At 35.6% G+C, this 16774-nt stretch overlaps 1 protein-coding gene across 3 annotated transcripts; it reads right to left on the minus strand.

Moving 5' to 3' along the window:
* Positions 1 to 786: 786 nt before the first annotated feature.
* On the minus strand, positions 787 to 16767 carry rnf170 (ring finger protein 170). 3 transcript variants are annotated; one of them, XM_088630320.1, is made up of 7 exons: positions 16680 to 16767; positions 11679 to 11839; positions 8235 to 8310; positions 7267 to 7375; positions 3633 to 3706; positions 2578 to 2709; positions 787 to 1482 (listed from the first exon to the last, which is right to left on the minus strand). In XM_088630320.1, the coding sequence occupies exons 2-7, from the start codon at positions 11813 to 11815 to the stop codon at positions 1213 to 1215; spliced, it is 798 nt and encodes a 265-aa protein (XP_088486446.1). In that variant the 5' UTR covers positions 11816 to 11839; positions 16680 to 16767; the 3' UTR covers positions 787 to 1212. The 3 variants fall into 3 exon arrangements, with proteins under 3 accessions (XP_088486446.1, XP_088486448.1, XP_088486445.1); XM_088630322.1 differs by having other exon boundaries at positions 2578 to 2679; positions 8235 to 8313; XM_088630319.1 differs by having other exon boundaries at positions 8235 to 8313.
* Between the last annotated feature and the right edge of the window lie 7 nt (positions 16768 to 16774).

Genomic DNA, 16774 nt, shown 5'->3' on the forward strand with positions numbered 1-16774 from the left:
TGGACATTTAACACATTTTCAGAAAGAAACCAAAAACAAACAGTACCACCATTTAGCTTCACTTTCATAAGAGACCAAATACAAAACTTGTATCATAGTGAAGCTGAAGCTTGTTTTGAAATTCTCTTTACTCTGTATAATCCCACAAAACAAAAGCCTTTTTATTTTTTGGCTGCTTTGGAGAGTCTCTGTGGATTTGTTTTGTTGTTGTGATTCAGTAGGTTCGCGGAAAATATCCTTTTAGCGTATCCACCAAAGAAATAACATTCACATCAAATGGCTTATGAAGAAAAATTAAATCCCCATCCAAGTATTAAGTTACAATGCGTATTGCAAATTTACACAAATACACCGCATGTAAACTTTAATCAATTCAATTTGTAAAGCAGGTATACAGATTTAATATATTTTTATCACCTCTGCTGAAAGAAGACCATCAATAAAGTGATTTGAAGGGTCTTAGATTAGAGACAGGATACATTAGGTTTTTGTATCCTTCAGGCCTACTGAACCATATGTATGAACAGAACAAAACATTCCGTACTATATAAGAGGAAAAGCCTGAGCATAATCCTGATTGAAGTATCAGGTTTACTTGTATCTATTTGTCAAAGTGTTCAGAAGATGCCTTCAGGGTCACCAAATGTAGGCGTTTGTTCTTTTGACTTTTATCTTTTTTCAGACCTGCGAGGAGTTTGGGGGCTGATTTCTGAGAGATAAAAGTTTTCGGCATACAGCAAACCCATGGCCACAACAGGGCTGTACAGTGACAAAAAGACGAGCTGCTCATGTTCCATTTTTTTTTTATTTTATCCCGTAAAACTCCACAGGCAATTACAATGTGAGAGCAAGGAGGGGGAAAAGTAGCCATGAGGAATATTCAATTGCAGTTTTAACTGCTGTGAAACTGAACTGTCTATATCAATACAGACTGCAAGCAAAGAAGAGACTTTGAAATTTGGGTGAAAGAAATCTCCTGTGTTTCCTCTAACAGTCTCACTTTAACTGTGGCTGCTTAAATTGCAGTGATGATAAAATTTTAGCCTGCAAAAATTTACATTAGTATGTTAGTTTAAAAAGAACGCTTATGAAGCTGCAAGTGGTGGAACAGCCTGATTTTTTTTTTATTGATTTTGGAGAGGAAGCATACTGTATGTGTAACTCTGGTTTGACACATCTCCTCAACCTGAAGAGGTCTTGCGGACGGTGGCATCACCCAACCAGTCTCTGCGTCACCACTTCTCTGTACATGATGGAGATATAGATGAAGAGCAGCAGAATGACAAACAGGTCATCCATGAATCCCAGGATTCCAAAGAGGGCCTCGGGAATAAAGTCCAGTGGAGAGGCAAGGTAGGTCAAAGCTCCGATCAGGCAGAGCAAGATCCGGATCCGGAACATCCAGAAGAGTCCTCCCACGGAGAACATCTCCCTGAAGGCATGACGCAGAAGCGTGGGAACATCTCTGATACGGTCCATCAGCTACAACAGAACACATCTTTAGAGCTTAAGCCAGTGTGACAAGAACAGACTGTTAATAATGAATCCATGCATTTCCACGGATCTGGCCTCTGAAAGGGACTACTCCGTTCACATATTGGTATGATGGGCAAAATAAACACTGCCCACAACTTTTTTACATGCTCTTATTTCAAGTTCATGCATTACGCTGACTCTGTTAGAGACATGACATATCTAATAAATATCCTATACGCTGACTTATACACTGACTGAACAGGTATTGGGGGCTTTTATTTCTCCTGAATAAAGTCTCTTGAATAATTCATTTTTTTCACTAAATAATTGTTTTATCAAACTTGCAGTCTTAAGGGACACATAGAGTTGAAATGTGATGGTAAAGGAAAATGTTTACTTCTAACACAACTAATACAATGCTATTGTTGGGACTACTGTCGACTATTCTAAAATGTGGAATTAATCTGATTAAGACTGAGGCAACATACAGTATCATATTTATATATGTATCACTTATAGTGGCCAAAACAATGCACCCGCACATTTCTGTGTAAAGGATTTAAACCAGGATAGCTTTTCAGCTTTCTCACAAATGTATAATATATAAGTAAATGTGCTATAATTATTGTACTATCCATCTTAAAATAAAACCAATTTTGGCTTTAAGATACTGGTTTGGTAGAAGAGTTCACATACACACCGACAACACTGAAAAGGTTTGTTTTATTTTCTGCAGCACTTATGAATGCTTGAGATTTCATATACACCACAGTATATTAACACCAGTGGATTGCTCTCTCAGTAAGTTAACAAAAAGGGGGGTTATAAATCTTACAAAATACAACAGCACAGAGCTGTCAAAAGGTTTGGGAGCTATTTGACATTTTGACGCCTTTTAAAAAAGCATTCCCTAGAATATTTCCCAAGAATAACTGTCTACCACTGCTTGTTCTTTGAAATTATCATTCGCTTATATGGTGATTTTGCTGTTTCTTAGGGGCAGAGTACTTGTAATGGCGCAAGAAATTGTGTTGTGAATCCTTTGCAATGATTCATTATTGTACAGCAGGGAGAACGAAAGGTAGAATCATCTGTACTCACAGATCTGGGCTGCCCAGAAAACCTCCTGTTATAGTCATAGACATCCTGAAGTATTTGCCCTGCCTCGGGCTGCCCCTCTTGGGTTTGCGCTGGTAGATCATGCTCATGAAACAAAGGGAAGAGTAAAGTTACCTGAATCAAAAGCAGAGAGACACAGCATCAGTGACACTGCATGGCTTGTTGTCATTTCTCTTCAGCTGTTTTCCTGCTTTATAGCATGAAAAAAATATACAGTATTTATAACAGTATAACACTTAAAACAATTTCCAGAACAGGCCCGTTAGTTTGGTATGATTGAACAGTATGAGCAGATATGGTTTTCTTCTTCTTACATTTAAAACGTTATGAAATATATATTTTTTAATTTATTATTCATTTATGGAAACAAGTATTATTCTCATTTACAGTTCATTATCATTCTGACAGCTGTCTACTGCTTATATTCTGAAATAGCACTCCATTACACACATTCAGTATAATGACTGATTTGACTATAAGGTGTGTCAATATTGTTAAGGTTTTGTAATTGGCTTGCATAGTGCCTGGACCTGATGAATATTTGATATTCTGTATTTCATCATAATTTACATACCTGTACTTTGCACTTTTAACATGAATCAAAACTTGCTTAGAACTTATGATCTGTAGTGTAAATCCAGTCACCTAATTATACAGCTGTTTAGAAAAATATTTCCCCAAAATTACAGTTACTGTACACAATGTAATGATAATAACCCTACAATGCCATTTCTCCATATCTATGTTGTTACTTGTTCAATACACCTATTTAAATAATACAAAAATAGACACACGTGTAACCCTTCAAAAAAATCTTTAATGATTGCCATGTCAGTGACTAAACATTACAAATATTTTGATTACCAAAATGAACCTAATAAACCTAAGAACTTTTAACCCTTACAGCATTCGTGCTGCCACAGTGCTAGCTATGAGCTATGTTCCTCTCCACATGTTCCTGGACCATTAGAGACCATTAGAGAACAGCCTTTATTGATGAAGTTTCAAACGTTCACGTGTCTTTTTTCAAATCTTACCATTTGTCTACAGATGGGACAATTAATAGCTCCAAGCCATGACCCATACCTCCAATATGCAATGATGCAGGATCCTAGGAGGATGAAAGAAAAGCAATTAGAAAGTTATGTAAGCATGAATCATAGAATACGCATACTTTTAAAAAGATAAATCAAAGAATAATTATTCTATGACCTTCAAACCAGTTCCAATAATATGAACTGAAGACATTATGCAATGATTTCAGAGCTCTAAGTGCTCAAAACTGAACTGGGCGAGCAATACCATAATTCATTCTGGTTAGTAGACTAATATACACAATTTATTATTATTATTGCTCAAATAATGTAATTATATATTAAACTTCATATCACATATTTGTATACGAAAATTAAAATTGTGAGAAACATTTTTTTCCAAGTTCTCTGTCTTCACAAAACAGATGGAACCCTGATTCCTTGTAAGCTTTAAACTAAACTTAAGATGACAGAACTATAATCATGCTCTTCTATCTGGGCTTTGTAGAATCTTACTGGCCTTCTCTCTTGTTAAACTATAAATTAATTTATGACCTACATTTATGTTCAAAATGACACAGGCCACCAAAGTTTTCCTAAATTTAAATTCAATTGATTTAATGAAAATATAAAGACAGCTGTAAAAATCTTTTCTTCCCACACTAAAAAAAACAATGCTTAAATTGGTTCGATAGAACACTGAGCTAAATTTGGTGGTTTAACATATTAATTAACCCCCTTCAACACGTGGATAGAGCGTAGTTGTCTAAAGTAAGGACGTTTTTAGCGTGACTCACAGTAAGACAATGGCTGATAAAAGGCACAAAGTATACTAAATCGAGGTTTTGTACTGCCATTTCATTGTTTGCAGTGTACCTCCTTTAAATTAGTCATGCTAGTAAACTGGATTGAGACATAGGGATCTGTCAGGTCTTCAGGTCACACTTCTGAGAACTTCAGCTCTAATTTTAAAAATAATATGGACATAATCAAGGAGATCTCTTACAAAACAAATTAAACTTTCTATATACTTTTCTACCGCGGACAGATTTGTTTGGATAATGACTGTTCTAAACATACAGAAATGTTAACTTTGATTTAAATGACTTAAAGGACATAACTCATTCGAAGTGATGATTTCTTTATATGGAAAATGTCATGTCAATCAATTTTAGATTTGCCATCTATAATAAAACAGTAGATCACCAGAGTAATTAAAGATGCCAGCAGACAGTAGGTTGAGAGGATTCTAGTTGAATATTTAGATTTTAACTATTTTACATTTTAGATTTATTAAATTGCAACAAAATACCAAAAAAATAGATATGTATGTACAGTATTATGTATTGTATAATAAAATATTATATTATTATATTATGTTTCTTGTGCATACAGAATTAAAAAAATTACCCACATTTTGTTTTTTTACCAATAAATAAAGGATGAGTCCTGTCAATCAGTGTTTAAGTCTATCTGACCTTAAAAATGAAAATACAATATATTCTGTACAATATCTAGAACACTACACAAAGCAACAGCCTACTGAAAGGAGCAGGAAACTCACTGCAGTGTGTAGGACAGCCCTCCTTTGGACATATGGTAGAATTACATGGTTAGGTTTTCTATTTTTAATGCTGTGCTGCATACTGATCTCAAACATAATAAGGAACAAATTTAATGTCTGTGTCTTTAATCTACATGGTATGCAAGGATAAATACATGGCCTCACTTGACACAAGTATCAAAGGTAATAATACCTTAGGCTTCTCTTGCATTATAGTTCAACAAACTATTATAGTTCTACAAGCCTCTACAAACTATTTTAAAACTTATATTAATGGCCCTGTACCTGATAATAAATGTGAACATTGTCTATTTCTTTATTTAGGAGATGAAACACCTAATATACAGGAGTAATGGTAAGTAGTGGTAAACTTCTGGTCTCATAATTAACAGGTTGTGGGTTTAAGTCCCTGCTGCAGACACTGCTGTTGTACCTTGAGTGAGGAACCTGCACTTTAACCAAGTAGCTCCAGTCCACCCAGTTTGAGGAAATGACGACCAGTATCCCTGTGATGGACCAGTGTCCGATCTGGGGGGGGAGTCACATGCTGGAATGGACTATTTCAACTATAGATTCTAGGATCTATTCCAGCAGAATGACTGCTGTACCACTCTAAATGATATAACATTTGTGCTTTGAGGTTTATGGCTCAATAATTGTTCTGAATGCATGTAAGTTTGGAACAAGGTGTCATATGAATATCTTTATAAATTCACAGAAAACAGGAGCCTTGCATGGTCAGTACATTAGAGTAAGAAAATTATTCAAGTTAATCCTGTAGATTGCTAAGGCATGTACGACTGTATCCTAGAAAAATTGCTTTGTGATTTAGATCTATAAAATTGCAGCAGCAATCAGGACAAGATGAGACTAATGCAGATTTCAAAACCTGTTTTATTGCAGTAGACAGCTGAACAAAATATAAAATTAAAACTTGCCAATCTTTGTGCTTTTATAATAAGCTACTGTACTGAGTACAATAAAAGCAGGGGTGATATTCAGATCCTGAAGAAAGCATATTTTTCCACTATATTCCGCCCGGAATAAATGTGCATCTTTCCCTAATGATGAAAGATGTTTAATCTTTTCTTGCCAGACTTTGATTACAAAAGGTTCACGTGATACCACTGATTACCTTTTGATTTTTTTTCTTGATATTACTGCTAAAGCAGTTCTTTTTTATTTGGAATTTTCCAACTTCATGAGTTTATATTTATTTTCATACTAGTGACAGCTCCTCAATGTGGAAGACTAGGTTTGTGTCATACATGTAAGAATCTGTTCTTAAAATGCAAGAGTAGAGCTTTTGGCTTGTCAATTTTCTAACAGTCAGATAAATGTACTGCATTTATAAAGTCAGAAAGATGTCTGCAAAGAAGAAAAAACTGCTAGCCTCTGTTTTTCTGTACCACTTGTCATTTAATCAGAACACACTGGTGTCACGGCCCTAGGTTGGGGTTTGTTTGTTTGTTTTTTCTTTTCCCTTTCTTTTTTTCTCTACACCAGGTTTGTGTTTCGATCCATAGTTCATTTGGTGATGGTTAATTGGACCATCTGCCATTCCATAATTTATCCAAACGTCTTCTTAAAGAAAAAAAACAACAAATAATACAAAGTATCTTTAGAAAGGGAGGTTCCCACCACCCCTTCACTGCTAAAAAATGCTCATACTGCTGCTCAACAAACTATTGCAAGATCTTCTTCATCATTCCTTCCCAGACTATTTTTCCAGAGTATTTAATACAGTCCAAAAACTTAATTCATCCCCAGGTGGGCAATTTAAGAGTAGGACGTACACAACTTCTTTCCTCTGACACTTAATATATAAAACAACCCAGATTCAGCCCAAGTAAGAATGTCCATTAATGTTTGAGATTCCATTTGGCGGCCTCTAGTGGCAAGCTATGGCTAGTACAGTTTTTCCAAAGACCACACACCCTTGCCACATTTATTAAAAGGCCACGTCAAATGTACAACCACGGTTTAAGACTGCTTAAAAAACAACAACAAACTCTTAGACTTCAGAAACTGTGTAGAAAGTATTTTATTTCAACATTTCGTAACCATACTCACCACAGAAGAGATGACCACAATTGGTTTCAACAGGCAGAGAGGCCTGCTGTAAACATACTGGACAGGACATGTCGGTGTAGAATTGGTGCCGGGACTCTGCACCAGCATCCTAAAAAGACATTACACGGTAACAGAAGGGGCTTGTGGCATTTGACAAAAAACAACTGGCAACATTTGTTGATACAATATGAAAAAGGCAAATTCTTTAAAACTGTACAGGATAGCATTTAGGAAAAAAACGAACAATATGAAGAATGGTAACACGGTGCTGTGATGGGTTAGCTTATAAGAAAACCTTTTTTACATCTGAAACAAAAAAGATTATTCTTCATGTAGAATTTTTTTAAAGCATCTCCAAAGGCAGAGTCACATAGATTATAGCCATCATAAATTTACAGAGACAGAAAATAATTTGGAATTGACAGACAACCATTTTTAAAACCCTAGTTAAAACATTATCTTGTGAATCATTTTTTATATTATTGAAATATCCAATTCACAATAAATTTTGCATCACTGCGATACAAGGCCATACATGCTTTCTTCTAAAAGACAGAGCATTCTAAAATGCTGGATCATTCACAGCAAACCAATCTTTTTAGCCAATAGTCCACCACAGCCTGGAGAATACAACTTAATCTGCATTCAAAACGAGCGACTTCACAGACCCACATTTTTTAAAATTGTTCCTTATTTGAAAACAAAAGTAATACAAAATAATTTTAAATACTTTAATAAATCTTGCACACCCTTCAAATAAATTGAATATTCAAGAAAAAACTGTAGGCAAGACAGTTATGTCAGTTCTCTAAGGCAAAAACCATCAGATTCTTTCAGTAGTTTTAGACTTGTTTACATTACAAGTCACTCTGACACGAAACGAATGTCTCATGCGTAGCTCTGACTGGAGTCTGTCCTCCAGAGAGAAGCGCTTGTCTCTGTGAATACATGTTGTGAAGGCTCTGTACCTGCTCTGACTGAAGTTGCTGTCTAATGGCTCTCACACGTTCCTGGTTCTCAGGATGGATGTTTTGTTGCTCAGTCCTGCTAAAAAAGAAGGTTGCGTCAGACATATATGAACAAATACAGCTTACAAATCTTCTGTTTTCATACAGTGTGCTCCACAAGTACTGGGACACAAAGTCAAAATGGCTATTTTGTCTGTATACTCAAGCAATTCGGATTTGAGATTAAAAGATGAATATGTGGCAAAAGCACACAACATCACCTTTTATTTCTGGGTACTGCTGTGCATTTATTGTGTACCATTTTAGAAAAATAGCACCTTTTGTGTTCAAATTCTCCAAGTGGGCATAAGTAGTGGCACAAAATAACTTTAAATTAAAAGTAGTATAAAACTTTGGTTGTAAATCCTCTGCACACGCAAAAAGTCAATAGAACACCAAATCATTCAAATACAGTAAGAAAGTGTCACAAAGGCAAGAATATTGACATTTGCCAATGGCAATGAGTCATGATTAATTTGAAGGCATGCATATGTATTTGTCAATGTAAATATTAAATGAATGACTGAAAATCAAATTACCAGTAGTATACTAAGTACTCCGATATGCCAAAAACAAGAATCACCAGGATCAGTGCAACATAATTCTTTAATAAAATTGCATGTGTATTTGTCATAGAACACTCCCAAACAACCACTAAATAATCAATACTGACACTGTTTTTACAGCATGTTACAGCAAAGTTCATATACTGTTTACATACACATGATAAAAAATGCCCATATATACTGTACTACCAGATACACATCAAATGAGCAAAACTCAAAACCAAATGCTTAGTGTACTGTACATTCCTCAATCGCTTTACTGTACAAAAGTACAATACACCATTTTAACAAAAAAAGATCTTGTGACTAAAAGCAGCTTTGTGAAAACAATTGAGACCAACCTCTGCATGTTTTACAGTATGTCCATTACTTTTTCCTCCAAGCAAGTATGGTCTTCTGCTTGACTACTTTATAGTTAATCTATATTCTGGTAAAGGGAAACTATTCATACAAACTTCTTATGACTTGACAAAGACCTTCTAAATTACTTAATTTCCAATAGGAATACATTTCTAAACAAACCAATGTTTTGTCATTGTTTTCCAACAAAACAGAGATATATTTACAGACTACTAAAATAGCAGCAAACAACAAAGGGAAGAAAGTATACAAGACAATGGAATTCTAAGTTATACGTTGTGGAACTTTAGAAAAAGTAAATACTGTAGGTACAAAGTAGAGTGAAATAATTTGTCACAGAAATAGACACTGTCGGCTCAAAAGATCAAATACTTAGAAGGCATAATACAACTCAAACTTTCTACAGAAGTGGAAAGCCAAGAAGATTATTTCTAAGTGCCTGAATAAGATTTTTTTGAGAAAATACACCACAATCAATAGCTGGAGGATCTGAAGAAGATGAAGATTCTGGAATTATTTTATATGACTAGGCTGAGAAATTATTTAAATAATGAACTGGTTCTACTGTGAGAATGCCTTAAGACAAGTGGTTTAAAATGTGCAAAAATTCATTATTTTTGGATTCACCACAAGCTTTTTTAAAATTATTTTTCATCCAAAGTAAGAGAACTGTTTTTCCAGCAAATGAAAAGGGAAGTATGATGCGACTGGGACTTTCTTTTACAATGCAGGATTTGGAGATATCTGCTGTAGTCAGGATTTCCTTAAATCCGACGACAAAACAAAACTACGATTCCATAAACTCATAGGCCAGTAAATTACAATTGCTGATTCTAACCTGACAATGTCCCTAAACAGATGGAAACAACTGAATTTTCAAAGCAATACAAAATAGTTCCAACCACTTTTCTAAATTACTAGACTCCAGGAAACCAAATACATTTGAGACCTTAGCAAAGACGCAACAATGCTGTAACAATCCTTTATTTATTCACCCGTCAACTCTAATTAAAATTGTTTTCTCATCAATTAAACCTTAATTTTTAAATATAATAAACTACGTTTAATTTCTTAATAGATATATGCAGTAAGGGTAATATTTACTTTTAGAATTAACAATACTACTTGCATATTAAAAATGGAAACTACTGTTTCTGATTTTTTAAATCAATCTTTGTAACTGTGCATATATATAACTCTCTGTAACCATTGCATAGTGGTCTTGTTGTTAATAAGTATTTCTAAGACTTGCCTGAGTTTGGACCGGTTTAATTATGTTAGAGCTGTGCCGCAGAATAAAAGATCACACACCTGGAGTAACACTTTATTTCCTGCCCTATTCTGTAACAATACAAAAACACAATGTACAGTGTATGTTTTAAAAAACAATTTATGTATATTACAAGACACTAAAATACATTTTGGAATAATATATGACAGCATATAAATATAATATCAATCACTGCCATATTGGTAATTAAGATATGTTGATTTATCTTAATATAATATTTGACTCAAGAGCATTGCTTGTATTTTTATTAAAAATATATCCGTTATCTTTCTAGATCTAATTTTTAATAAGATTTATTTAAGTATTACTTTGTTGAGTTCCAACAGATTTATATTGGGTCAGAATACATTTTACTATGACTGAACCACATTTAGTACAAGGAAAAATTTAAAAGATATAATTATGGGTATTATCTTTGTTACTCTCAATAATCATTACACAATTTTAACTAATAATTTATTCGGAGGAACAGTCATCAAGGTAACAGATGAGAAACTAGCAAGGGTTTATAAAAATCTATCAATTTAAATAGTGCTCAGAACCTTCAATTTTCTGTGCATATTATTCTTATTCATTTCTCTATGGAAGCTCTTGCAGGAGGACACAAACCCACCTTGAAATCAATTTAAATTGATAAAAATCCAAAATATTCCACACACAATCATGCTAAAACAGCATTGTGGATCCTGTGCTTTTGACAGCACACAGTGACTTTATCAACCTCATTACCCTTGCTCTATGAGAACGTTGCCAAACTGTTAAGCTTTTTTTTTCTTTGCTCAATGTCCATCCCTCAGTCTTTTCTCACGGCTCACCTCCTTTTTCTCCGGACATGATGCCGCCTTTATTCCCACAGTGTGGGTGCTGACTAATGAAAATATCCTTACTTGTCCAGTGTGATCTTATCGGAGAACATGTTCAACAATACCAAGCAAATCGCCTTGTGTTTCTTGTTCACCTCACAGAAATGGTTGAAGGCACTTGCTTCACAGTGCCTTTAGTCTCGTTTAAGTATCAGGGCTCATACAGACAGAATGTATTAGCATCAAGCACACAGTGTGTGGAATAGAACATGTTAGTGGTTGAACAGTAGTAAGCATTGCAGGAAAAATATTACTGTACAGTCACAGAATACATTCCAGAAATCTCTGAATCTCCGATATGAGTGACATCTATTGCAATCCTTACCTGTACAGCAAAGTTGCAAGTCCACCCAGAAATGTAAAGCTGAGGACAACTGCTGCAAGAACCTGGTTGCTGATGCCTTCTATAAGAGAGTCGTCATCCTGTCTGGAGTTCCCAGTAGCCCACTGGATTTCTTCCATTCCACCCTATACTAACGAGCTTATCTAGGAAATGAGAAAAGAAAACACAATGTTATATGTAAAAATGTATTAAACCGTTTCATGCACAGTTTAGGTTGTGCTTCAAATATTCACATGTGAGTGTTTTGTAAGGTGATTTCTTTATGAACCTATCCCGAAATACAAAAAACTTGCCAAAGACCATTAAATTCACACTGTGATCAGAACAAATTCAACATTCAATATACAATAATGAGAGATGTGGTTATCCAGGAGCAAAAAATATATGGCTTTTGATACAAATCTTGAGACTTTTAAAGATATTACACTGTGTTGGTCATTATTTATATGATAAATCTATAAATCAATTATCACTACAATAGTCCCCTCAGTAAACATACACAAGATATAGATTATTTTAGAAAATTCCAGTTTAAGGTATATTTAAAGCTTGTAATGATTACGTTAAGCACTTCCTGAAAGTCTTTATGTAAATTTCCCAGATTTAATTATGCACAATCCAAAAGCTATGCTAGAACACTTGTAGTAGTTCTCTTGTAGTGTTATTTCACTCTAAAAAATGACATTACGTTAAGCGATGATGTTTTAATTTATTGCGTTCAACAAAAGATGGCCTTGTGTACGTGAATACATATTGCATGTTCTGTCTCTGGTACATACTGATCATTGTATGACTGTGGAAGCTTTTATTTTCAATACAGATAGATATATGTCAGGAAAAGACTGCTAAAAAAAACGAGCTTAGATAAGTTCTCTCAATTTAGTAGACAGGTACAGATGCAAAATAGTGAGAATTAGAAATGTTGGAGTTTGTGAGAATATAGTATCTTCTCTTCAGTCTAGAGTAATACCTCAGGCCAAACGGGATGCAGACTAATGGTCTCCATTACCTCCTTCTGCCTTTAGATGAACAAGTTAATGAGCAGACCTGACCCACAATAGCTTTGACCGGGACTGTGGAGAAACTGTCACAAATCATCAAGTTCTGGCCATCACCCAGCATAGCAGCATTGGGAAAATAGTGTACTTGAAATTCCTGCAAAATTGGAACTTCTCAGAGTATCTGCTGTGGTGTTGCCTTTGCGGTACATTTAAAAATGATTTTCCTCTTCCTCTGCTACAACATATTCTCTGGCAACTAGATCCTAACTTTGAGCAGCAGAAAAAAAAAATGTCAAGGATGTATTTGATCAATCCGGAGACCATTAATGGCCTAAATTGCTGTGTAGTTGAAAACAACATTTTTAAATGACCCAAAAATTGAGATCACACTGATAAAGATTTGCTGTATCACAAATTATAGTAATCAGGTTATAGGCTGTGAAACCTTTTTTATTTATTGTTTTGTCACTTTGACTTTGACTTGGGAAGCCCTGTTTGACAGAATACTGTATATGTCAACCTAACTTCTCTTGTCAAAATATCACTACAGAACACTATTCGAAAAGTAAACAATAACAACCACAGGCTTTCAGATCATCTTTGAATAAAATCCATTTTATCTTCAAGTGACAAAGTTCCACTTTTAAACCAGCAATTTAAACACACAGATGGTAACAGCAGCTCTTTATTGGCTTAGCAAAGCAAATCAACACTTGGACCTTAAGTCATGTCAACAGCTGCATTAACTTTTGAAAAAAACTGCAGACAGACTTTTAGGATTAAGAAAGCCGGTTTCCCCTGACTAAATGGACCATGCATCACTTACTCTTCCGTAGACAAGAAGTTTGTTTTGGTTAAGATACTTAGAGACATGGCTCCCATTAGTGCACCCAAGTGAAAAAAAAACCTTTTTTTTAGTAAAGGAAATCCTATTATTTCACGGTATTTAACAAGCAAGGGAGAACGATTTTTACACAAAGAAAAATATGAATTATCACAGATATCAGAGATTAATCACAGATACTGTATCTATGTGAACCACTTAATTGCAGACCATGGCCACTTTCAGACATTTGCTAGCATTTCACTAACAGTTAACAGCTTAGTGCATATAGTACATTATAGCAGTCTATGTGGAGGTTTAAAGTTAAGAAAGCTTACCTTAAAAAGTTTACTGAAATATAGTTTAGACAAAAAATCCTTAAGCATATCACTTTCAATAACCACTTAGCCAAATCAGTGCCTATCCTGTGAAGCACTGAGCACAAGGTGGGATACACCCAGGATGGGACAATCCATCACAGAGCACACACAGATGCCACAACTGTTGCAAAAGATAATTGACCTACTGTACCAGCATGTCTTTGGGCTGTGGGAGGAAAGCAGAGAACCCCTGAGAACATACAGACTCCATGCAGACAGCACCCCAGGTCTGGAACTGAACCAGGGCCCCAGCGCTGCCAATTACTGAGCCATCATGCCCCCAAAATTGTTAATATACTGTATATACACACAGACAGATGAAATGCATTTTCTTTGGAGAAGGCTGATATTAATTCAACTGAAGATACACCTGAGATTTGTAGATATCTGGCTCTGGTCTGGGGTCATTGACCTGGTCTCCTGACCTGGCTTTAGAGACTTTTAGAACAGACATCTGCTGTTGTATGTGACACCACAGAAATAACTGAAAGGTGGGACAACATCATCAAGAACAGCCATGGGACCATCAGGAGACTTAAAGACTTAAAACACCAGCAGCCATATCACTCTGCAACTCACAACTGGCAACCCACTGAACCTAAGCAGGTGTGAGCCTGGTCAGTACTAGGATGGGAGACCTCCTGGGAAAATCTAAGGTTCCTGCTGGAAGAGGTGTTAATGGGGTCACCAGGAGGCGCGCACCCTGTGGTCCATGTGGGTCCTAACGCCCCAGTATAGTGAAGGGGAAACTATACCGTAAACAGGCGCCGTCCTTCAGATAACATGTAAAACCGAGGTCCTGACTCTCTGTAGTCATTAAAAATCCCAGGGCATTTCTTGAAAAGAGTAGGGGTGTAACCCCGGTGTCCTAGCCAAAATTCCCAATGGCCCTTACCGATCATGGCCTTCCTAATAATCCCCATCTATGAATTGACTTCATTACTCTGCTCTCCTCAACACTGACAGCTGGTGTGTGGTGAGCGTTCTGGCATACTATGGCAGCATACCAGGTGGATGCTGCACATTGGTGGTGGTGGAGGGGAGTCCCCATTACCTGTAAAGCGCTTTGAGTGGATTGTCCAGAAAAGCGCTATATAAGTGTAATTTATTATTATTATTATTATTATTATTATTATTATTATTATTATTATTATTATTAAACCCCCATTCATGGTCATAACATGGCTGAACTGAGACTATGAAAACCTCTGTAATGCTGTTGTAATTTGGGGTACTGTGGTAATACACCTTGTGTGTGTCTCCTTTAGTGTTCTGTGGAAGTGGCCATTTTTGTTATAATTAAACTCATCTCAAACCTTCCCTGGACTGCGCTGTGACTGCTTGTCTCCCTACAGATTTTACTGGCATTTACTGGCCAACTAAAACAATCAAACTGTCACTCCAAATGTTTGGCCGAAAGGAGCACACATTTCCAAGACATCCTTCACTTTTCGTTTGTTTACAAACGATTCATACAGCCTCTCGATTCATCTGCTCATCAAGGTCTACTACAAAATAATCAGCTTTTCTGCTTTTTCAAATGACCTTTTTCTGTCTTGGCTAATTTTCTTCACACAAACATCAAACACAACACTTTCTCTATCTGTTTATTGTGCTTTTTATTCTACAACACAAAACACTAACCTTCCTTCCTTCAATCTATGTCTCAAAATACTCTTCCTTGGGATAGGTAAGTATAAATGTATTGTCATTAATTGACACTTTCTTCCTCAGAGCCATGGTAACACACTATGTTTTAAAGAAAGAACATCTGACATACAGCCAATCTTTTTATTTCTTGTCTCAATTAGTTACGTTTTGAAAATCTGTCCTATTACATTAAAGTACAGTCTACTATTAAGGTTTTCTAATCTCATTTTAATAGTCGCTACTGTATTTAATGCAGTACTCACACAGACTTCATGATTGTATGACCTATTATATATGGATATATTTGTCCTGATTCTTCCAAATTTGTATTTTATAATACTTTAAGTATTTTATGAACAATGCTTTATAAAACAAAGTGTATTCATTTTCTTAATATAAAACATGAATAAAAGGGCATCTCCATAATTTTGATCATCAGTGGATGTATGGATGTGAGTTTGCACTTTCACTGCTGCAGATCTAAATGTTGAGACCCCATGAACGTTGTTTCCTAAATCATACTTGTCAATCCTTCTTTTAAACAAACAAATATGCATTTAATCATTACATACAGGAGGGGGGCAGCTGCAGGTTTTTAAGGCTGCTAAATTCTACAGCACTTGAAGAATTTCGAAAATCTGTTCAACTGCTCCAATCAAGGCAAATAATTAAAAGAGGACCCAAAGTCCTCTAGGACAGGGTTTGACAACACCTAAAAAAGCAATAGGGTACCAACACCATCGACATCTCTACAGCTGTTACATCAAGCCATACAATGCATACCACATACTTTATGCATCAAATACTGAAAGTGAAGTGTTACAAATTAAGTTCGATACTTTTTGATAACACATTTATCTCACATTAGCGACTGTATAACTACCTACTCAAAGACGTCAGAGCAATTATGAGATGCTGTCACGTCAATGTGGAAACGATTTCTTAACGTCGTCAAGCTTTCATTCTTAATTTTTTAATGAACGAATTCGAGCTTTGCAACATTTTCCAGCACGGTTATTTTCGTTTTAAAACGAATGACGTGTTTAATCTGTAATTTACACAAAGTGCTGACATTGCAAACGCTTTCCATGTTACCTATCCTGCACAGCAATAATCTTGTTCTCTTTACCTGCTTCGTGTTATCCATTGGTGTTAAGACTTCCGCATGAGTTTTAGATGCACTCACGCAGAGGGCTTTTCCGTGTCACAGACCCTGTGTAGGCT

Source organism: Lepisosteus platostomus, chromosome 4, assembly GCF_059453375.1.
Source record: "Lepisosteus platostomus isolate fLepPlt1 chromosome 4, fLepPlt1.hap1, whole genome shotgun sequence".
In the NCBI taxonomy this organism is placed as follows: Eukaryota; Metazoa; Chordata; class Actinopteri; order Semionotiformes; family Lepisosteidae; genus Lepisosteus; species Lepisosteus platostomus.